The 24,699-nt window shown below is 45.8% G+C and overlaps 1 protein-coding gene across 1 annotated transcript in view; it reads left to right on the top strand.

The window, feature by feature from the left end:
- Positions 1 to 24,699, top strand: part of LOC139384910 (neural-cadherin-like) — a 205,487-nt gene that overhangs the window by 104,201 nt on the left and 76,587 nt on the right. Inside the window, exons 5-11 of the mRNA XM_071129812.1 lie at positions 992 to 1,103; positions 2,916 to 3,165; positions 13,803 to 13,945; positions 20,568 to 20,740; positions 22,870 to 23,038; positions 23,714 to 23,884; positions 24,214 to 24,386. Of these exons, the coding sequence (XP_070985913.1) occupies positions 992 to 1,103; positions 2,916 to 3,165; positions 13,803 to 13,945; positions 20,568 to 20,740; positions 22,870 to 23,038; positions 23,714 to 23,884; positions 24,214 to 24,386 (1,191 nt within the window). The remainder of the gene's footprint in view (positions 1 to 991; positions 1,104 to 2,915; positions 3,166 to 13,802; positions 13,946 to 20,567; positions 20,741 to 22,869; positions 23,039 to 23,713; positions 23,885 to 24,213; positions 24,387 to 24,699) is intronic.

Below are 24,699 nucleotides of genomic sequence, written 5' to 3'. Positions count from 1 at the left end.
GTGGATTTAGAGGATTATGTTCATTTTGTGTGATTTTTCTCTCTCTCTCTCTCTCTCTCTCTCTCTCTCTCTCTCTATGACTGGTGTATCAGTGTGAATTACAGTGAGGAGGATGCTGTAATCCCCTGTTACCTCACTGTTCCTCTTTCAGAGGCGAGGAGGAGGAGGGGTGGAACGGGGAAGAAACTGCGGCAGCAGAGCATCTCTTCTCTTTTTCTTCTTTTTCTGACCCTTTTATTCTCTTGGGGGATTGCTGTAGAGTTTGGCTCTGACTGTTAGTAGTGAAAGGGCAATCTACTGAAAGCAGCTTTTCCTCTCCTGCGATAAATATCAGGGATGATTACTGGCTCTCTCCCCAGACTGGCCACAATCAGACACTTTCAGAAGCCCAGATATGAATGACTCTTGCTCCCTGGCACACCCGGAGCTCAACCTTTCTGCCCTGCAATGTATTATACTTTAGCTTTAACTGTACCATACTCACATTTTACTCTGTGTCTCTAGCTCACTTTCTTCTCAGTTTAAATAGATTGTATTAGCTGAGCTGCTAACAGCAATTCATAGATAGACAGTTAATTAGGTTTAGCAACTAATCTATCGAAGGCCTAAAGATAACTATCAAATTACCTGGAGGAGGAGAATCATTTACTCCCACGCTCTCTCTCTCTCTCTCTCTCTCTCTCTCTCTCTCTGTCTCTCTCTGTCTCTCTCTCTCTCTCTCTCTCTCTCTCTCTCTCTCTCTCTCTCTGTCTCTCTCTGTCTCTCTCTCTCTCTCTGTCTCTCTCTGTCTCTCTCTCTCTCTCTCTCTCTCTCTCTCTCTCTCTCTCTGTCTCTCTCTCTCTCTCTCTCTCTGTCTCTCTCTCTCTCTCTCTCTCTCTCTCTCTCTCTCTCTCTGTCTCTCTCTCTCTGTCTCTCTCTCTCTCTCTCTCTCTCTCTCTCTCTCTCTCTCGCTCTCTCTCTCTCTCTCTCTCTCTCTCTCTCTCTGAAACAGGTACGTGTGATCATCACAGATGAAAATGACTGTGTTCCTGAGTTCCTGCAGTCCATTTACAGCAAAGACAGTGTGCCGGAGACTGTAACCACGGCAACCTCTCTGTTACAAGGTGAGTGCACATACACTCCATACACTCTCTCTCGCGGTGTAGCTCTTACAGAACCCTACACCCCCTCCGTCCTCCCTCCATCCCCCCTCTTGCTCTATTGGTCATCTCATGTCCAGGGACAACGGACAGTTCTGTTCCCAGGAGAAGACCGGACGAAGCTCCACATATTCTCTGTAGTGTAGTCACAAAGTTCAGTATTATTCTCCAGTGCTATGTTCACCATGCTGGTTGGGTGAGGAGAGGATAGGTGTACACTTATTTGTGATTTTTATAGTACCAGAGGTGTCCTCTTGCTGATGAACAGCCTTTTTTAGTCAGACACCGCTGTGAGACTGCGGGGAGGCAGGTGTGTTTGGTTAAGGAGCCCCAGCAGGTGTGGTGTGCCTGCTATGCTCAACAGGTGCGTAGGGACCGACCTACCGGCAGATGTGTTACGCTGCAATTATCGCCGTGATTCTGAACATAACAGGACCGCAGAACGGAGCGCGTCTAGAGCGAACGGAGCGACATGGCTCATACAGACTTTTCAGCAGCCGTGAGAACAACATATCTGGGTCACATCTATGGGGACATGTAAGCTTTCAATGAAATGTTTTTTTAATTTTTTTATTCCCTGTATGTCGGTCCGACGGTTTAAGGTGAAGCAGCCGAGATTAGGCTCTTGTTCCTGGGATTAGTGGGGTCCCGAACAGGAGGCTGTGATTGTGTCACAGAGAGAGTGAGAGACTTTACACTGAACATCATCCGGCTCCATTTGTTTAGGGCTTGCCCAGGCCACAGCAACAAGCCCTGTGATTGGCTGAAGTGGATCTGAAAGATTAGATATACATGGATTTAGGCGTTTAGGCTGGTTTTAAAATAGATGTAGCAACATGGTAAACAGCATCACACAACATGATTTGTGAATCTATGTCTCCGACAGCTCTGTGCTGTGGTGAGGGCTGAGGAACCAGACCATAGGAGGCAGTTTCATCAGATACTCCATTTGGCCAAAGACTTCACTCCCTGTAGATCTGGGGCTCAGGCCAAGAAGGGATGTTGTCTTGTACTGTCAGTTAGCCCAACAATCCTTTAGAGCCTAACTGGCTCAGTATTGATGGATATTCAAATGACTCTCATTGCTAAGTCAGGAAGTGCATACTGAGGAAACGAAATATTGACTTTGATGTGTGAAGTCTTCCACAGTATATGGATATGTGTCAAGGATAATGCCCATATTTGACAGTGTTATTGGTGACATTTAAATCCACCAAATGAGGTTCCCTTGGACCAGTGGGGGCTGCTGAACAGCTCATAATAACGGCCGGAACGGAGCAAATGGAATGGCATCAAGCACCTAGAAACCGTGTGTTTGATGTATTTGATACCATTCCAGTAGTTCCACTTCAGCCATTACCATGAGCCCGTCCTCCCCAATTAAGGTGCCACCAACCTCCTGTATCTTGGATGTTGTTGGTGTACATGATACGGAGAGTATACTGAATGCAATCTAAGGAGAATAGCAGAATGCAGGAGTTCACGGTGAAAAGGACGATTTAGCAGAAGAAATGCTGATCCCAGTCCCAGACTGAGCCCTCTCTTTTAGCAAGGCAATCGCTCTGACCGTATCCCTACTCCAGTAAGTTTTCCAAAAGAAAACAAAAGAAACATTTGGGAAAAGGCTTGATGTGACACAGAAATGTGTGAACATGAAAAAACAGCCGTAATTAAGTCTAGCATCTAGACTAGTGTCACATGTTGGACATATCTGACGTTACAGAGATGTCTCCTTATCCAACCTCCCCTCTCTACCCTGTCTCTCCCTCACTCTAGTGTCTGCCAGTGACTGTGACTCGGACCTGAACGCCGAGTTGTCCTACTACACTCTGAGCCCAGACTTCAGCATCTCTCCCCACGGCACCATTTTCCCTGCAGGGCAGCTGGACTATGAGAGGCCCAACCACCTGTATGAGTTTGTGGTGATGGCTGTGGACAAGGGAGATGTGCCCCGGACAGGTACAGCCACTGTACGCATCCGCATGGCCAATGTCAACGACGAGGTCCCCGAGTTCTCCCAGCATGTGTGAGTACAGTACTGCTTCTCCTCTTCATCAATATTACCATCATAAGTTAGTGTGGTTATTACAATCATCGTCATGGCCATCACTATCATCATCATCATCATCAACATCTAAGCAGGGCGCCTATTTCATTATTTGTATTATTCATGTATCTCCCTTCTCCACTCATCATTTTTCTGCATTCACCATTTTCCTTCCACCCTGCCTGCTCCTCTTGTTGTTAACCCTCACCCTTGCCTATTTGTCAGCCTAGGCCATGCCATTTCACTTTCCTCTGCTCTGCACAGCTGCCTCCTCCCACAATCCAGTGCAGCTGCAGTTTCCCAGAATTCCACATGGCTGCCAATTCCCCAAAATCCCTTACAGCTGCTGCTGGTCTACAACCCAAACCGCTTCAAAACACAACTCAACAAAAAAGAAACACAAACTGGGATTTCAACATCTCTAGCTGTCCTGTTCCTCTTGGGCATGTTTCCTGCCCTGTATTAGCTCATCCACACATCCCTTTATTTAAATGCCGCATTACCCTGCTGTTCCGGGCCGATCTGTAGTGATGCGTTGAGCTGTTGTTTTTTCCCTCTGGCGTTGCTCTGGCCTGTGGCTCGTTTAATTGGACAATTTTCTGGCAGCTAGCTCTGCAAATTGGTGAGGCAGGTTCAATCAGCCATGCCTTTAGTTTGTTGTGGAGAGAATAACGCCAGCACCAGGGCAGTGTGTGTGTGCGTGCGTGCGTGCTGAAGTACAGGTTTGTTGTTCAGAGAGAGATGGAGAGGTAAGGAAAGAGTTGAGAGAGAGATGGAGTGAGGGAGTCAGACAGAGTGAGAGAGTAGAGGGATAGAGAGATGTAGAGGGAGAACCAACTGCCCACCAGGGATGTCTGTTTGAATCATTCTGATGGACAGTGGCAGGGACCCAGTGTGTGGGTGAGGCTGGATATGAATTGCTGATATGGATGCACTACAGTATGTAGATGAGTTATCTTTTAGTTGTTGGGTTAATGTTACGGTGTGGGTAGGTGAATGGGGTTATGTGTGCTGTGATGGGAGGCTGTGTGTTGGTTTGTGTACGGGGTTATGGGTGATGGGAGGCTGTGTGTGTGTGTCTAAGTGTGTGTTATGATGCTATCGCTGTGTGTATCTGTTGGGGGGGTTTTGTGGTAAGAATTGATTTCCTGTCAGCAGGAGCATCCCCAGTTTCCCCTCATGATGTCCGTTCTACAGAGATCTTCAGTGAATCGTCATTGTTACTCTACAATGCGGAAAAGCAAACAGATATTCTCTAATGTGTAACACAGTGAAACAGGGCAGGGTGTCTGGTATTAATTGAGTAACTTGGTGATGGCCGCCAGACTGTTATTTCTATTGGGCTCAATTGGATCAGCCAGTTTCATTTGCCACTCGGTTCGAGTGCCCTTTGCTGTTCGTCGCTATCAGATGAAAACCTCATCTCCAAAACAGAAACCTTTCAGGGGGAAAAAAAAGCTATATATTTACCTAGTAACGAACATACAATAAAACCTCGAACGATATTTTGTATACATTTTCGTGGGCCTAGACTCATGAAATGTCCAGAGAATATTGAGGGGAGCTACTGCTTTCAATACATGTACAAATATATATATTTTCCTTTTAACGAACATACAATAAAACTTCAGACGATATTTTGTATACATTTTCGTGGGCTTAGACTCATGAAATGTCCAGCGAATATTGAGGGGAGTTATTGCTTTCAATACATGTAAAAAATATACATATATTTTTTAAAAAGGCAGAAAAGGAGTTCGGAGGTTTTCATTCGACAGTGACTTGTTGCTGGTGAAATCGACAAAGGGAGTCTCGTCACTCAGCTCGGTGTACACTAAGTAGATCATTACAGGGATTGTTTGCCTGCCGACAGTAACCTGAGTGATGAGTGAATTGGATAGGCAGAGAGATATTTATACATGTATTCACAGAGCCCTGGCAATCTGTTGACATTATAGAAGACGGAGAGATGCTAATGAGCACAAACAACAAGCCAGTCTCGGTCTCGGGCCGGCGCTGTGTGTTTTGTCAGTCGTTAATATGTAATAGATGTGTTGGGTAAATTGGCTAATTATATTGTGGCTGATGTCAGTCATTGTGGAGGGAAATGGGGTTAAGGGTGACAGAGCGCCTGTGTGCCTGGTGTGGTAGAGGCGGGCTGGATGTTTGGCCGACGGGCGGGAGGATGTTGGCAGACTCTGATGGAGCAGTAGCTGGAGTTTGTGTTGAAATTAGATTGATGGGGTAGATAATGAGAGGGAGAGTGGGCACTGTGAGGTGAATACACAACCACTGTCTGTCTGCCTGCCGCGTTCACCGTTCACCCACTGCCTCTCCCACAAAATGGCCGCGCCGACTGGGATTTGTTAGTCAGTCCTGTGTCAGAACCCCGTCACCTGGGCCAAAGTCCATGGCGACAGGTGAGAGAGGGACAGCAGCCTGAGTCTGTGACGGGCGGCTGAGGCAAGTTGATGGAGAGGAGCTTTTTCTTTAGAAAAAATGGAGCCTGTGAAAATAAGGCCTTTGAGAGGTGTGTGTGTGTGTGTGTGTGTGTGTGTGTGTGTGTGTGTGTGTGTGTGTGTGTGTGTGTGTGTGTGTGTGTGTGTGTGTGTGTGTGTGTGTGTGTGCGTGTACGAGGGTGTCATCTCGTCATGGGAAACGACCATTTGAGGCTGGTGACAGATTAAAGGTTCCGGTGTCAGTTGTGCCGTGGCGGTGGGTGTTGGAGCAGGTGGGTGACATGGGGAGGGGTGAAGGGGTTGAGGGGGTCATCTCCAATCGGGGACATAAATCACAAGCGTGAAATGCCTGTCAGCTCCTCTCTGCTACCCATCAATCAGTTGTGTGGAAAAGGACCTGATGAAGAGTACAACCACTCCTATCTCCCTTGATCTTCACTCACTATCTCTCTGTCACTCTCTGGACCTCCACCCATCTTACTCTGCTTCCTTCTCATAATCATTCTCTCCCTTTTTCTCCTCCCTCTCCCAAACCTCTCTCCATTTGTCAACTGATTTGACATGATCACTGATCAGTTAAATTTAGTTTTTTTCATTTAGAGAAGTATCATTGTAGTTGATAATCATTTTAGAAGACTTTGTCGTCTTCGTTTGTTCTGCATAAGTTATCAAGATTGTCGCTCCATACAGTCTTGCCTGCGTGCCTATTGAAAGACAACTTGACAGGGCGCTAATCAAGTGAATGACAGGGCCCTAATCAATTCAAATCAAATGAATGAAACTGGAACATTGGTTTCCATGGAAATAGAAAGTGCATAATGCTCTTGGGTAAACAATATACCGGGAATATGACACGTCGCTCAGTATGACACATGAAAGGTTTGCAACATTTCTGCCCTAAAAAAAGGTTATTTTGATTGGATAATATACAGTAGATCATCATTGTAGAGAAATTCTGTGAAGCTTCCATCCACTGGCACAGGCAGAAAGGAACACAAAGGACATGCTGTGAATGCCTTTTCCCTCTCCTCTCCACCCAGCAAAATCACTCATTTTCTACTGACTGAGGAGTGGAGGAGGGGTTAGCAGACAGAAAGACAAGACCGAGAGACTACAGACAGACATACGACAGACAGACAGACAAGACAAGACAGACAGACGGACAGAGCACGCTGGCTCAGTAGAAGAGTCCGTCTCTGCCAGTCTGTCAGAGTGAGTCGCTCCTCTGTCTTGTTTTTGCGTCCACTAGCTCTGAGCTGAGTGGAGCGTGGGTGGAATGATGAGCGACAACATACTGTGCCCACATTGAGGCCCTGTTTGTCTCTCCTCTGTTAGACGCACTCACATCCACGGGAACATTTCAATTGAGATGAAGCGAGAGGGTGATGGTGAAAGAGGCAGCTGGGAAGACCGTGGTGCTTATATCTCTGTGTGAATGTGTTTGTTTTTGCATCACAGTGACTGTTGCATTGAAATAAACTACAGTTCTTGCTGCATGTACCGTCTTACAGCAGAACAAGAGTGATTCTGAGAATGAGGGATGAGTGGGATTCTGTGGGAGTGGGAGAATGGTCGTCTGTGTACCTTTATGCGTGTTCCTGTGTAGAGGAGAGTTTTTCTTAAAAACGTCTGGAAATGTTCTTAGGGCGAGACCCAGATGCAGACACGGGAGGCAGATGGTTTGAGTCTTTGACATTTATTACATCCAAAAGGGATAGGCAAGAGAATGGTTGTGGACAGGCAAAACACGGGAGGACTAGTAAAAGAGAATAGAAAAGGCAGGAGCTCTGAAAAAAACACGCTGATTGACTTGAAACATACACGACGAGCTGGCACAGAGAGACAGGAAACGCAGGGATATATACACCAGGGATAACAAGCGACACCTGGAGGGGGGTGGAGACAATAACAAGGACAGGTGAAATTGATCAGGCTGTGACAGTTCTTTACAATAGAGGCCTGCTAGATTTGAAGGCCACAAACTGTACATTATAGTCAGTTTACTGTAGGTCTAAATTGAATCACATTTACACAACAGCAGTAATGGACTATATTCTGTACTGTCATTGCTATCGGGAGCTTCTATCACATAGCCAGTCCTGGAGCCTGCTCTAGGGTTCCCAGTCTAGGGGTCCCAGGCCAAGCGTTAGCCAATGGAATAGACTGAGAACAGACATAATTGCCCTCCATCGTGCACAATCCCGATTTCCTATGGCTCTGTGTCTTCATTGTCATTTTGTGGATTGTAATATACAGCATGTGCATAATCAGTGGCCTTGAGTGTCAGCCCTGAAACTGCAAGGTTTGGGGGTCATACCAAATACAAAATAAAATGAGACCTGATGCCTCTCTTCTTGGCACTCAGCAGTCAGGAGATGGGTTGTGGGTAAGGCCTTATGACAGACTAGCGTCCTGTTTAGGGAGTGTGGTTGTACATCAAGCTGCCTCACGCTAGAGAAACATGAGATAGGCTGCTGCCCCTATTGGCTGTTCTGGCTCGGACAAGTCTTACTTACTTTTAACTGTTTTAATGTATATGCATGATAGGAGTCCTCTAACTTGACAATGCGTACGACTTTGTTAGGATGCACATGGTTTGAGCTTCATTCTTCTTGTTGAGGTGACATGTACTGCATGTACCTGATGTGTAATTTGCATTAAGGCGCTTACAGGTGAGCCGTGATAAACGGAAGTTGAACCACGTTGTTGTCAGCTGGCGTGTTATCATTAAAACATTGTTTGATTGGTTGACGAGATGAACGATGCTCATTGGTCAACCGTGCGTGGTGGCCGCTGAAGACTTCAGAAAATTCATCTTTTGGTGCCTCGGCCGCCGCATGCAAAACAGGTTGTGTTTTGCCGACCTAGCACCCGACTCCAATTGAAGTCTATGAGACCTTCGCCGCTTACCGCGGCCCGTCTGTGAGCGTCTTTATGAGTGAATCTCCCAGGGGGAATGAACGTGGCTGGCAGTGTGAGATCAAGGTGTTCATGCATTATTTGTGTATTTTCTATATTCAGCATATGTTCTATATAAACTCAGCAAAAAAAGAAGCGTCGCTTTTTCAGGACCCTGTCTTTCATAGATAATTGGTAAAAATCAAAATAACTTCACAGATCTTCATTGTAAAGGGTTTAAACACTGTTTCCCATGCTTCATGTTCAATGAACCATAGACGATTTATGAACATGCACCTGTGGAACGGTTGTTGAGACACTAACAGCTTACAGACGGTAGGCAATTATGGTCACAGTTATGAAAACTTAGGACACTAAAGAGGCCTTTCTACTGACTTTGAATAACACGAAAAGAAAGATGCCCAGTGTCCCTGCTCATCTGCGTGAACGTTGCTTAGGCATGCTGCAAGGAGGCATGAGGACTGCAGATGTGGCCAGGGCAATAAATTGCCATGTCTGTACTGTGAGATGCCTAAGACAGCGCTACAGGGAGACAGGACGGACAGCTGATCATCCTTGCAGTAGCAGACCACGTGTACCAACACCTGCACAGGATCGGTACATACGAACATCACACGAGTCGTGGTTTTGTCTCACCATGGGTGATGGTCGGATTTGCGTTTATCGTCAAAGGAATGAGCGTTACTCCGAGGCCTGTACTCTGGAGCGGGATCGATTTGGAGTTGGCGGGTCCGTCATGTTAGTCACATGTCTGTGGAACTTGTTCAGTTTATGTCTCAGTTGTTGAATCTTGTTATGTTCATACAAATATTTACACATGTTAAGTTTGCTGAAAATAAACGCTGTTGACAGTGAGAGAACATTTCTTTTTTTGCTGAGTTTAGGTACATCTACAGTATACAGTAGGGGTTTATTTGTGTGTGAGTGTATCAAATCAAATAAAATGTATTTATATAGCCCTTCGTACATCAGCTGATATCTCAAAGTGCTTTACAGAAACTCAACCTAAAACCCCAAACAGCAAACAATGCAGGTGTTGAAGCATGTTGGCTAGGAAAAACTCCCTAGAAAGGCCAAACCTAGGAAGAAACCTAGAGAGGAACCAGGCTATGAGGGGTGGCCAGTCCTCTTCTGGCTGTGCCGGGTGGAGATTATAACAGAACATGGCAAAGATGTTCAAATGTTCACAAATGACCAGCATGGTCAAATAATAGGTCTGGGACAGGTAGCACGTCCGGTGAACAGGTCAGGATTCCATAGCCGCAGGCAGAACAGTTGAAACTGGAGCAGCAGCACGGCCAGGTGGACTGCAAACAGCAAGGAGTCATCATGCCAGGTAGTCCTGAGGCATGGTCCTAGGGCTCAGGTCCTCCGAGAGAGAGAAAGAAAAAGAGAAAGAGAGAATTAGAGAGAGAGCATACTTAAATTCACACAGGACACCGGATAAGACAGGAGAAGTACTCCAGATATAACAAACTGACCCTAGCCCCCCGACACATAAACTACTGCATCATAAATACTGGAGGCTGAGACAGGAGGGGTCAGGAGACACTGTGGCCCCATCCAATGATACTCCCGGACAGGGCCAAACAGAAAGGATATAACCCCACCCACTTTGCCAAAGCACAGCCCCCACACCACTAGAGGGATATCTTCAATCACCAACTTACCATCCTGAGACAAGGCCGAGTATAGCCCACAAAGATCTCCGCCACGACACAACCTAAGGGGGGGGCGCCAACCCAGACAGGAAGATCACAAGTGACTCAATCCACTCAAGTGACGCACCCCTCCTAGGGACGGCATGAAAGAGCACCAGTAAGCCAGTGACTCAGCCCCTGTAATAGGGTTAGAGGCAGAGAATCCCAGTGGAAAGAGGGGAACCGGCCAGGCAGAGACAGCAAGGGCGGTTCGTTGCTCCAGTGCCTTTCCGTTCACCTTCACACTCCTGGGCCAGACTACACTCAATCATATGACCCACTGAAGAGATGCGTCTTCAGTAAAGACTTAATGGTTAAAATGTAAGAGGGAAGTAGAAGGGGAAAAAAGTAAGGAACTTGTATGTCGGCCCTGTATTACAGAACATAAATGGTTAAAGAAAAGTGTGATAAATAAAAACATATACCAATTGAATTTAAGAACCAAAAAACTGACAGCTGTGCCATATAAGTTGCAAAATAGTTGGGAAGAGATTTTCGATGTGCCCATTCAATGGCACATGGTTTATGAATTGATACGCAAAACATTCAAAACTTAGAATTTTTCAATATAAATTACTATACAAAATTTTTGCAACTAATAGAATGTTATATATATGGGGGATACAATCTTCCCAGCTCTGCAGATTCTGCTGTGAGGAGGCAGAGTCATTAGATAATTTATTTTGGTATTGTCCACATGTAGATCGTTTTTGGTCACAGGTCCAGGAATGGCTGAAGAATTGCAACATTTGCCTCGACCTAACATTACAGATAGCAATACTGGGTGATTTGAAAAGCCATAGTCAATCAATCAATAATATAATAATTATTTTTAGCAAAAAAAATTATTTTTAATTTACAATCTGTAGAAGCTTTGAGAATAGGAAGGTTCAATTATTTTGTGAAGCATCACAGCACAGTTGAAAAATATATGGCAAGTAGAAATCCGAAATGGATGATGTTGAGAGACAGATGGGAGGGGTTGAATGGAGGTGAAGGGTGGGACTATAATAACAAGATAAACAATGTAAAACATACGGGATCTGTAAAATGTATATAGGATCGGAACTTCTGTGAAATAGCATAGTTACAAATATAAATCAAACTGGATGGACATCAGAAATAGAGGAAGGACTAAGAACAAACAAGAGAGAACTATTGTAAAGTAGATTGTGTCTGTAGAGTGTGTATAAGATTTATGGATTGAAGGTAAAAGCAGAAGTGTTTATTAGTTTACTCCAATTGGGGGATTTAGGGTTTACGGGGAATAATAATAAAGGTATATTCTTTAAAAAAGTATGTATGTCTATATAGGTATGTGTATGTATGTATGTGTATATGTATGCATGCGTGTATGGATATATATATTTACCCAAAAAATATGGGGGATTGGAAATGATGCAGACAATTACATTGGAAGCAACATTCTCTCCGCATTATTAAGCTGATCCACCCTCTAAAATTATATATTTTTTATTAAAAAAAGACAAAGGTTGAGACCGAGTTTGCGTCTCTCACATGGGTAGGCAATTCCATAAAAATGGAGCTCTGTAGGAGAAAGCCCTGCCTCCAGCTGTTTGCTTTGAAATTCTACGGACAATTAGGAGGCCTGCGTTTTGTGACCGTAGCGTACGTAGGTATGTACAGCAGGACCAAATCAGAGAGATAGGTAGGAGCAAGCCCATGTAATGCTTTGTAGGTTAGCAGCAAAACCTTGAAATCAGCCCTTGCCTTGACAGGAAGCCAGTGTAGGGAGGCTAGCACTGGAGTAATATGATCAAATTTTTTGGTTCTAGTCAGGATTCTAGCAGCCGTATTTAGCACTAACTGAAGTTTATTTAGTGCTTTATCCGGGTAGCCGGAAAGTAGAGCATTGCAGTAGTCTAACTTAGAAGTAACAAAACATTGATTAATTTTTCTGCATCATTTTTAGACAGAAAGTTTCAGATTTTTGCAATGTTACCTAGATGGAAAAAAGCTGTCCTTGAAACAATCTTGATATGTTCGTCAAAAGAGTAACGCCGAGGTCCTTCACAGTTTTATTTGAGACGACTGTACAACCATTAAGATTAATTGTCAGATTCAACAGAAGATCTCTTTGTTTCTTGGGACCTAGAACAAGCATCTCTGTTTTGTCCGAGTTCAAAAGTAGAAAGTTTGCAGCCATCCACTTCTTTATGTCTGAAACACAGGCTTCTAGCGAGGGCAATTTTGGGGCTTCACCATGTTTCATTGAAATGTAAAGCTGTGTGTCATCCGCATAGCAGGGAAAGTTAACATTATGTTTTCAAATGACATCCCCTAGAGGTAAAATATATAGTGAAAACAATAGTGGTCATAAAATGGAACCTTGAGGAACATCGAAATTTACAGTTGATTTGTCAGAGGACAAACCATTCACACAGACAAACTGATATATCTTTCCGACAGATAAGATCTAAACCAGGCCAGAACTTGTCCGTGTAGACCAATTTGGGTTTCCAATCTCTCCAAAAGAATGTGGTGATCGATGGTATCAAAAGCAGCACTAAGGTCTAGGAGCACAAGGACAGATGCAGAGCCTCAGTCTGATGCCATTAAAAGGTAATTTACCACCTTCACAAGTGCAGTCTCAGTGCTATGATGGGGTCTAAAACCAGACTGAAGCATTTTGTATACATTGTTTGTCTTCAGGAAAGCAACATTTTTGAGAGGAATGGAAGATTCGATATAGGCCGATAGTTTTTTTATATTTTCTGGGTCAAGGTTTGGCTTTTTCAAGATAGGCTTTATTAATGCCACTTTTAGTGAGTTTGGTACACATCCGGTGGATAGAGAGCCGTTTATTATATTCAACATAAGAGGCCCAAGCACAGGAAGCAGCTCTTTCAGTAATTTAGTTGGAATAGGTTCCAGTATGCAGCTTGAAGGTTTAGAGGCCATGATTATTTTCATCATTGTGTCAAGAGATATAGTACTAAAACACTTGAGTGTCTCTCTTGATCCTAGGTCCTGGCAGAGTTGTGCAGACTCAGGACAACTGAGCTTTGAAGGAATACGCAGATTTAAAGAGGAGTCCGTAATTTGCTATCTAATAATCATGATCTTTTCCTCAAAGAAGTTCATGAATTTATTACAGCTGAAGTATGTTTGTAGAAATGTTGTATGTTTGTATGACATGCTGGGCTTGGTTGCTTCTCTCCTGTGTTCCTCACAACTCTGTCATCCAATTCACTAGTTCTTTCACACTCCATCCCAACCACTTAGTGTTGTCTCCCCACTGTGACAGGCTGCCAACAGCTGTTTACCGACTGCTCTCTCCATTGAATTAGGAATTAGAACTCAAATTGTCTCCACCTAGGCCCACCATATCAGACACTCAACCAACTCTGTTTTTACCCTCCCAAAAACAGCTTCATAATGCGTTCATAAATCTGGGATTAAAATATGACAAGGCAGGGTGTGTTATTCACTCATTTTCACTCTCACACTCTGCATTGTCGCTGGGGAGACGCGTGGAGAGGTGTTGATTTTGGGATGTCTCTCTTTCTGTCAACAGCTACCGGACCTTCGTCTCAGAGGACGCTGGGCCTAACACACTGGTTGCCACGGTGCTTGCCAAGGACCCCGACGGTGATGGAATCACCTACAAAATCACAACGGGCAACGACGAAGGCAACTTTGTTATCGACAGCCAGAAAGGTGAGACATATTGTTTACGCCCCTCCCGTCCTCTTCCTCAGTGAGTCCTGCTGCTCTCCCTCCTCCCCATCCCTTCTTGTAGATATTACACTAGATGGGTGAAAGGAATTGTTGTGCGATCCGCTTTGGCTGCGGTTTACTTTTAGTGCGGCTGATTTTGTCATTACAAATGTCATCAAAGGTTTGCTCCAATGTCCCGCCTTTAGCCCACCAAGGAAGCAATTTGAAATGGAAAATGTGTTAAAGGCCTAAACTCATTTCATAGCCCTCCCCACCATTGAATCTGCATATCACATTAAAGGGTAATAAGATTACTTTGACAAATTCAATTACTCTGGAACTTCAAGGTGCAATTTCCTTTGTTCATTTCCACTGATAGTAACTGTCAGCCGAAAGGGGAGATTTCTCAACCATATAAATAAATAAAAGCAATAAAAGCCATATAACCCTGATTGGTACAAAACAAATAACCTGCTATTCATCCATGTCACTTCAATTGCTTTAAAAGTCTGTAGAACCGCTCGTCTCAAATGACTTGTTCTCACACATTTGGATGGCTTTTTGTTTCTGCATTTTGCTTCCCCTCCAGCATGAATGTTGAATGAATAACTGTTATACATGTAATGCTATCATGCACATCCATGGAGCCCCTGTGATAGGATGCAAGCTCCTTACTGTTCACAGTCATGTAACTGTCAGACCGGCCCGACTTAGCATCAGTGTATACATCCTGCTGCTACTATATGACCAGTTTACACGCTATTATTGGACCCTATTATCTCTTACACTCACCTATGGAGCTGCCTGGGCTCACTGGAGGGGTTTAACCCTTGTATTACTCACATGATTAAACTGATGATTTGCTTAAAAAACCAGATTTCAAACAATTTCTCATAGCTTCTTATTTGGTTGAAATCCTGCACGGTTCATACCCATCTACAGTTGAAGTCGGAAGTTTACATACACTTAGGTTGAAGTCATTAAAACTCGTCTTTCAACCTCTCCACACATTTCTTGTTAACAAACTATCGTTTTGGCAAGTTGGTTAGGACATCTACTTAGTGCATGACTCAAGATATTTTTCAAATAATTGTTTACAGACTGATTAGTTCACTTATAATTCACTGTATCACAATTCCAGTGGGTCAGAAGTTTACATTCACTAAGTTGACTGTGCCTTTAAACAGCTTGGAAAATGCCAGAAAATGATGTCATGGCTTTAGAAGCCTTTGATTGGCTAATTGACGTCATTTGAGTCAATTGGAGGTGTACCTGTGGATGTATTTCAAGGCCTACCTTCAAGCTCAGGGCCTCTTTGCTTGACATCATGGGAAAATCAAAAGAAATCAGCCAAGACTTCAGAAAAAAAGTGTAGACCTTCACAAGTCTGGTACATCCTTGGGAGCAATTTCCAAATGCCTGAAGGTACCACGTTCATCTGTACAAACAATAGTACGCAAGTATAAACACCGTAGGACCTCGCAGCCGTCATACCGCTCAGGAAGGAGAGATGAAAGTACTTTGGTGCAAAAAGTGCAAATCAATCCCAGAACAACATCAAAGGTCCTTGTGAAGATGCTGGAGGAAACAGGTACAAAAGTATCTATATCCACTGTAAAACGAGTCCTATATCAACATAAACTGAAAGGCCGCTCAGCAAGGAAGAAACCACTGCTCCAGAACCGCCATAAAAAAGCCAGACTACGGTTTGCAACTGCACATGGGGACAAAGATCGTACTTTTTGGAGAAATGTCCTCTGGTCTGATGAAACAAAAATAGAACTGTTTGGCCATAATAACCATCATTATGTTTGGAGGATAAAGGGGGAGGGTTGCAAGCCGAAGAACACCATCCCAACCGTGAAGCACAGGGGTGGCAGCATCATGTTGTGGGGGTGCTTTGCTGCTGGAAGGTCTGGTGCACTTCACAAAATAGATGGCATCATGAGGAAATAAAATGATGTGGATATATTGAAGCAACATCTCAAGACATCAGTCAGGAAGTTAAAGCTTGGTCACAAATGGACAATGACCCCAAGCATACTTCCAAAGTTGTGGCAAAATGGATTAAGGACAACAAAGTCAAGGTATTGGAGTGGCCTTCACAAAGCCCTGACCTCAATCCCATAGAAAACGTGTGGGCAGAACTGAAAACGCGTGTGCGAGCAAAGAGACCTACAAACCTGACTCAGTTACACCAGCTCTGTCAGTAGGAATGGGCCATAATTCACCCAACTTATTGTGGGAAGCTTGTGGAAGGCTAGCTGAAATGTTTGACCCAAGTTTAACAATTTAAAGGCAATGCTACCAAATACTAATTGAGTATATGTAAACTTCTGACCCACTGGGAATGTGATGAAAGAAATAAACCTGAAATAAATTATTCTCTCTACTATTATTCTGACATTTCACATTCTAAAAAATTAAGTAGTGATCCTAACTGACCTCAGACAGGGAATTTTTACTAGGATTAAATGTCAGGAATTGTGAAAAGCTGAGTTTGAATGTATTTGGCCAAGGTGTATGTAAACTTCTGACTTCAACTGTACTTTAGCAGTCATTAGTTTAGAGGCGAAGAAAATATTCCACACACACACACACACACACACACACACACACACACACACACACACACACACACACACACACACACACACACACACACACACACAAGCCCCACCCCCATCTCATCACTCTCTCTCTCTTTTAGAGATCAAAGTATTTATTACTCCACGGATCGTTCATTCATGGGATTCTTTTCTCGGGGACAGATGGGCTGTGTTAATTTGACTGTAACTCAGCGTAGAATATGTTTCCTGAGATTGAATACCGTTCTTAGGATTCAAACAGCAAAGTCAATAAGATGATCACACTCTTTGTATTAAAGACATAAATACAAAGCCTCCGTTCTCAGCACGGGGGAAGTATTTACCGAGACGACAGGCAAAATGTTTCCTCCAATAAACAGGTAGATCATGTCTACAGCTAATGGGAACGACCCTTCTCCTTTTCCCTTTTTAGTGGATCGTTGTTTGTCTGTGAAGAGTATTGAAGAAGTGTTCTAATTCATCTGCAGGCTGATGAAGAAATCCCATTGGTGTAGGAGTAGTAATGGTTCATCATGCTGTCCTCTCTCAGTGTCACTAGTTTAGTGGGAGTTTGTTTTGTCATGCTTGGGATGTGAGGTTTATGTAACGTCCCCCATTGCCTCTCCCCATACTGCACCCCTTTCTCCCTAGGGGGGCGAATATAGTCGTTCCTACCTCAGTCTCTCTGCCTTTCAGGGCTCCATCCCGCTGTTTTGGGAGCCTAGACGATGATTAGAGTTGGCGTTGAGAGAGGAGCATCGGCTCCCCATCCCTCCCCCCTGCCAACCCCCTCCCCTCCATCATACGAAGCGACGTGTGCTCAGTGACCCCTGGAGAAACATCTTCTCCATCTTTGACGAGCAATGATATGTGCTGGCCGGGTCTCATCGACCATGTTTAGCAGATTAAGCAAGGGCTATGACGCACACTGCTGCATGCCTTGGCCTGCCTGACCCAGCACTGTCACACATTCACACAAACACAAACGCGCGCGCACACACACATGCTTGGACACACGCGCGCACACACACATGCATTCACATGCGCATACATACATACATGTATACAAGCACACACACGTACACATTCTTTCACACACGTGCATGCGCACAAACATCAATTCCATCCATACAGCCGGGACACATATCTTATCGAATGGAAGGGACACAGAATATGTTGTTTTTTTCTTGGAATGTTTTAACTCCTCTTTCGGAGCAGTCTTTGAAGTCAAGTCGAGATGATTAGGTCATCTTAACACATTCTCCTCCAGATAGATTCTGATGTACGGCAGGCCTCACAGGCAGCTTGTTGATCAATTTGTCACATTCTTCCCCAAAGTATTGGTTTGATGTTCCTGATTGTACACCCAGGTGTGTGCATTCACTGTGTGCGTGTTTGTGCGTGGCTATGTGTGAATACTACACCATGTGGCAGGCCTGTGGAACATAATTCTGAGTGTGTGCAGAGCTCTTCTCTCCCTGGGCTGCTGGGAGTATGTGACATGTCCTCCTGAGGCTACACGCTCTCTTTCAACAGGCTCTCTCTTATAGGACCAGCTCCCTGGCCTGTGGTGCAGCTGGTCTCTCTCTTATAGAACGAGCTCCCTGGCCTGTGGTGCAGCTAGTCTCTCTCTTATAGGACCAGTCCCCTCACTTGTGGTGCAGCTAATCTCTCTCTTATAGGACCAGCTCCCTGGCCTGTGGTGCAGCTAGTCTCTCTCTTATAGGACGAGCTCCCTGGCCTGTGGTGCAGCTAGTCTCTCTCTTATAGGACCAGTCCCCTCACCTGTGGTGCAGCTAATCTCTCTCTTATAGGACCAGCTCCCTGGCCTGTGGTGCACCTAGTATCTCTCTTATAGGACCAGCTCCCTGGCCTGTGGTGCAGTTAGTCTGTCTCATAGGACCAGCTCCCTTGCCTGTGGTGCAGTTAGTCTCTCTCATATAGGACCAGCTCCCTGGCCTGTGGTGCAGCTAGTCTCTCTCTTATAGGACCAGCTCCCTGGCCTGTGGTGTAGCTAGTCTCTCTCTTATAGGACCAGCTCCCTGGCCTGTGGTGCAGCTGGTCTCTCTCTTATAGGATGAGCTCCCTGGCCTGTGGTGCAGCTAGTCTCTCTCTTCTAGGACCAGCTCCCTGGCCTGTGGTGCAGCTAGTCTCTCTCGTATAGGACCAGCTCCCTGGCCTGTGGTGCAGGTAGTATGTGTCGTTTAGGACCAGCTCCCTGGCCTGTGGTGCAGCTAGTCTCTCTCTCTTGTAGGACCAGCTCCCTGGCCTGTGGTGCAGCTAGTCTCTCTCTTATAGGACCAGCTCCCTGGCCTGTGGTGCAGCTAGTCTCTCTCTTATAGGACGATCTCCCTGGCCTATGGTACTGCTAGTACAGGCCATCTACCCTGATGAAACCAGTCATTCTGACAAGTTCTCCCAGGGAGCCTCCTCCATGGGAGCTAGTGCCCCATACTCCCCACACACACCCTGCCCCTATCCCTGCTCCACGCTGTCGTGTCATATTATAATTGATTACATTTTCCTCATGGCCCGGCTGTGCTACTGTAGCACTCGCACCACGCCTCATTTCATTGACAGGATGGCAGGTCTCCTGAGGATGACAGGTCTCCTGATTCCCTAATGGCTGGTTGTTGTATGGCCCTCAGCATCTCACCCCTCCTCTCCCCTTCCTCTCCCCTTCCTTTCACCTTCCTCTCCCCCTCCACTTTCCCTCCTCTCCCCCTCCTTTCACCTACCTCTCACCCTCCTCTTACCCTCCTCTCCCCTCCTTTCACCCTCCTCTCCCCTTCAACTTTCCCTCCTCCCCCCTTCCTTTCACCCTCCTTTCACCCTCCTCTTACCCTCCTCTCCCCCTCCACTTTCCCTCCTCTCCTCCTCATCTCACCCCTCCCCTCCTCTCCCCCTCCTCTCTTCCTCCTCTAAACCTCCTCTCCCCCTCCTCTCAACCTCCTCTCCCGCTCTTCTCATCCTCCTCTCCTCCTCATCTCCCCCTGCACTCCCCCTCCCCCACCTCTTCCCCTCCTGTCTTCCTCCTCTCAACCTCATCCCCTCCTCTCATCCTCCTCTCAACCTCCTCTCCCCCTCCTCTCATCCTCCTCTCACCCTCCTCTCATCCTCCTCTCCTCCTCATCTCCCCCTCCACTCCCCCTCCCCACCTCTTTCCCTCCTCTCATCCTCCTCTCTCGCTCCTCTCACCCTCCTCTCACTCTTCTTCTCCCCCTCTTCTCCCCTGACACTCAGTATCTTTCATGTCACCGTGTTAGGCAGAGATAGACGGACTGCGCCGATCTCTAAAGAGAAACACTGTTAGGGTGTAATATGATTCCATCCAACGCAGACCCCGTGAAAGCCAAGGAAATGTATACAACACCCAGTGCATCTCCAATGGTTGCATCTGTGCCTGTTTGAGTCTTAGAAGATAAGACAGAATGCATTAAGTGTGTCCGCAGCCCACACACACGGTTAGCAAACACCAAAGGCCTGATGAATGCAACATGAAGAAAAAAAAACACTCGGAAGAGAGAGAAGGATGGAAATCTGACGCCCACATTAGGGATACAGCCAATAGGAAGTGAAGAAAAAGTCACCAAGGCACCGAGAGAAGGGGGACGGTCACCACGGAGGTGAGAGGAACCTCAGTCACACAGACAACAGACGTACACCGTCCTTTGTTGTTTTATGCATCACCGAAGGTGGGATTGACAACCGCCTTTGTTGGATGCAGTCACGCGCTGGCCAAGTGTCAAAGACACTGGGAGAGATGTTGAGGAGGAGAGCGACACGGCTGTTCTACACACCAGATATGTCAGTCACGAACAAAGGAGCACAAGCAGACCCTCCAGGGTTGAATTCAGTTAATGCTGTTATATATACAGTATATGGGAAAACCAAAGGCACAAAGTGTCTAAAGCTGATAGAACAGCACGTTCTTGCATTTGCTGCCCTATTTAAATCAGTTAGGAGACCTTGAGAACGCAGAGGTTCACTCATTCATGTTGAGGTCATAACTTGTCTCTGATTGGTTGATGCAGGTCTGATCCGGCTGCGCTCCAGCCCACCTCCCAGACTCCAGGGGGTAGAGTACATCCTGAACGTCACAGCGACCGATGACAACGCCTCTGGTGGCCCCCAGGCCCTCTCGTCCACCGCCCGGGTCATCGTCGGCGTGGACGACGTCAACAACAACAAACCTGTCTTTGGGAAGGTAAGCTTTGTTCTCACTGTCATGGTTTTGATATCTGTTTGGCTCTGAACATACATCTCTTTGCAGCTCATTGTGTTTCCCAGCCTCTGTCTCTCAGCCTTTACTATGGGGGCTTACTGTTAGAGTTAAATAAAGGTGTTGGCGGAGTTCTGAGATGAGCATCAGTACTATCCGGTTGACTTCCAGACCTTAGTCTTTCTCTGTCCTTCCAAATCGCTCTTGTTTCTCAGTTTCTCTTATCTGTTTATTGCAGCTCCCCTCCCTCTCTCTCTATCGCCTCTATTTATTGCCTCTCCTTCTCCGTCCTCCAGAGGTGTGATTAGCCGGCCGACCCACTCTATTTCTAGATCAGCTACGGGTTTTTAATGAAGTGTTTGAAAGATATGCCGAATCATCACAGCCCTACCTGTTTTCTGCCGAAGTTTCAATTTTAAATTACATGAGTTTTGCCTTTGAGATATTCAAAGCTAATTGTGCCTCGCACAGTAAAGCTAGCTAACTAGCATTTTATACGTATGCGTGTTTCACATGTTCGGCTGCAAGATGAGCTTCAACCTTTTCTTCAAGTTCCCTCAGGACTCCTTCATGCTTAGTTTTTTTTAATGGTTTTATGTTGTATTTATTTTTGCTAACATGCTCAAACAATAGTTGAACTGATGTGCGGACAAGGGAGAGAAAAAAGGCCAAAGAGAAAGTGTTTCAAGAATAAAACACAGCTGGATCCCTTTTCCTGTGTGCTCAGTTTTTTCCTCCTCTGTGCAGGCAGCAGACAGCAGGCAGAGAGAAGAGAGAAAGCGGCGTTTATGTTGATTTGTGCCCCTGGCCTTCCTGCTCCTGTGAGTTTGGCCGAGGTTCAGGCAGTTCCTGTGGATTTGTGAGCATCAGTGACTCAGGGACTCCTAAGAGAAGGGCCCCTCCTGGGCCCTTGGGTTGTCTGTGAGAGTGCCAGGTCCTGAAGCTTCCTAAGAGGGGGGGGGTACATGCAACTGGATAGGGAGGGGGGGGGGCACCGTTTGAGATCCACCACAGCCCTCCCATTCTTGACTGGGACTCCCTTAGGGACACCTGACCTCTGAAAACACATTGAATTTGGGCCTGGAAGACTGTGACTGTTGGTTAGAGGAGGAGGTGGCAGAGGAGAGGGAGAGGAGGGTGGAAGATGAGCTCCCTTGTCATTAATTAGATGTCAGAACTAAGCATCAAAGACGAGCTGCTGAATTGATCTGGGATCTTTTTGTCATTTGAAACGCTGTCTCTGTCTGAGGCCAAAATGAGCCATCTGATGATGGCAGAGAGACGGGATTTGGAAGGTTTGACTATTTTCCCTTCACACACACACCGAGCAAGCGCTCAGATGACGATGAGGAAGGAAGGAAGGTGTGTGGGCGTCGGAGCACATCCGAATTATCCAGGCTTACTCCGTATCTCTGTGGATCTGCTTTGATGGAATTGATTCAAGGCCGCTTTAATTATAAAACACAGATGAATCTCTACAGAGCAAAACATAGAGGGATTAATGAGAGACAGTTCCTCCTCAAACCCCTTTCTCCCCCTCTCTCCCTCTCTCTACTTCTTCTCTTCTAATACTCTATTCCCTTTCTCCTCCTTTTCTATAACTCCTTTCAATGATTCACTCCTATCTCTCTGCCCTCGTTCCACTGTCCTTCTCCCCTTTTCCCTTGTCTTTGACTATTTCATAACTGCCTCCCATCCCTCTGTCTTTCATTCCCTCCACACATGTCCTTAATAAACTGAATTACCTTTTTCTTTAATTTCATCCCCTTCTATGCATCCTAATTTCTATTCCTCTGTCATTTGGTAACTGCCATTCTTCCATTACCCATCCTCTTCTCTTCTCTTCTCTTCTCTTCTCTTCTCTTCTCTTCTCTTCTCTTCTCTTCTCTTCTCTTCTCTTCTCTTCTCTTCTCTTCTCTTCTCTTCTCTTCTCTTCTCTCTCTCTCTCTCTCTCTCTCTCTCTCTCTCTCTCTCTCTCTCTCTCTCTCTCTCTCTCTCTCTCTCTCTCTCTCTCTCTCTCTCTCTCTCTCTCTCTCTCTCTCTCTCTCTCTCTCTCTCTCTCTCTTTCTCACTCTATCCCACTATCCCTGTCCGTCTCCCCCTTTCCCCCTCAGTGCCAGCAGTACCGGGAGCGGACAACGGTGCTGGAGAACCAGTCTGCGGGAACGTTCGTCCTCCAGGTCCACGCCGTGGATGCAGACGAGGGCTCTAATGGGAGAGTCACCTATGGATTCATGCACAAAGACAGCACTGTGCCTGCCTTCAGTATCCACCCAGACACAGGTACCGTACAGTCCAACTTCACGGTTTGGTTGTGGACCCTAGCAGCATCCCCATAGTGTTTAGGCCTTGTGTCATCTGGTACTGAAAGGGTTACAAGTCTCTGGATCGCTTTGGAACTACCTTGAAGTATTTAATGAATTCCAAAGTTCAAACTAATTCACTTTAATGACACCCTTTCAAAATGTGCCGGCACTCAAAAGGGGAAGAAAAGACTGCGGTTCAACAAAAAAAAAAAATGCACAAGCCCTCGTTTAAAAAGGAATTGCTTTATGAAATGTAACTGTTCAGTCGACGTCAATCATGAGCCTTTTTATAGAGGAGAGAAAGGAGTGAAAGGAGAGGGGATTGGCTTTGCGTGAACTGTGAGGAATCCTCGGAATGACTTTGATTTGAATTCAAGTGCAATTTACAAAACACCAAACATTTCATCATCAACTTCAATAGCACGTCAATTACAGTGTACTCACGTCCTTCATTAGTGTATTGATATCTGTAATTACATGGCATTATGCTCGCTAAACATAATACATGAGATTCATTAAGTGGCATAGATGAGCTGACCATGTGTAAACAGTAACCAACACCCTGGCAGTAATAGCGTTTGAGAGAAAATGTTCTGTCCGGTCTGCCTTTGTTCGTTGCCCTAGGAACCACTGTACAACACTGTTCCCTCAGGTGTGATAGTGACGTCCAGGAAGTTTGACCGCGAGCGTCAGCGGGAGTACGCGGTGACGGTGACCGCCACGGACCAGGCAGCAGACCCCCTCATAGGGATCTGTCAACTCAACATCCTCATTCTCGACGAGAACGACAACAGTCCCAAGTTTGAGAACCTACGCTATGAGTGTGAGTGCTGGGGATCACACACACACACACACACACACGCACACACACACACACACACACACACACACACACACACACACACACGCACGCACGCACGCACGCACATGCACATAGGCATGCAAAAGCACACAAAAATGCACTCACACGCACATGCACATAATCCAGTCCTACTATCGATCCAGTAGTATTTGCAGATCATGTCTACCTGGTTAATGTTTCACTGACAGCACCAGATCCGTGTTCATCTCGCCAAGACATAGTTTAATCAGCAGAGCTAAGGCTCATAATGCTTTCAGCCAATTGAATATGACGTGTCGTCTTCCCCACAGACTTCCTACGGGAGGACACAATGATTGGCACCAGTTTCCTGCGTGTGGCGGCCCACGACGATGACTACAGCACCAATGCCGCCGTCACCTACTCCATGTCTAAAGAACAGCCAGAGTACCTGAGGGTGAACCCCCTAACCGGCTGGGTCTACGTCAACCAGCCCATCTCACAGGTCAGGAGCCCAACCTTAACCCCTAACCCCTAACACTAAACCTAACAGAACCGTCACCCATCTCAGCTGTACGTTAAGTCGTACTGCCCCAGGTATCTGTTGGTTGAGATGAGACTCATTACTGGGAATAATTCTCACTTCAGCGAGAGTATAGAGGAAGTCTAACTCGATATTTTAAAAAGTCATTGTGAGCCAGCACAAATCTAACAAGCTAATGTTTGAGAGGTTTTTAGCCGTTTTCTTCTTCGCTGGCTAGTCTGTAAATGTCCCTCCTCGGGGGAGAATGTTTTATCACATAGCAGGAAATGGTAAG

The sequence above is a fragment of the Oncorhynchus clarkii genome, chromosome 26 (genome assembly GCF_045791955.1).
Source record: "Oncorhynchus clarkii lewisi isolate Uvic-CL-2024 chromosome 26, UVic_Ocla_1.0, whole genome shotgun sequence".
Classification (NCBI taxonomy): domain Eukaryota; kingdom Metazoa; phylum Chordata; class Actinopteri; order Salmoniformes; family Salmonidae; genus Oncorhynchus; species Oncorhynchus clarkii.
The sequence above is the reverse complement of the archived record's forward strand: the minus strand, read 5'-3'. Positions and strand labels throughout refer to the sequence as shown.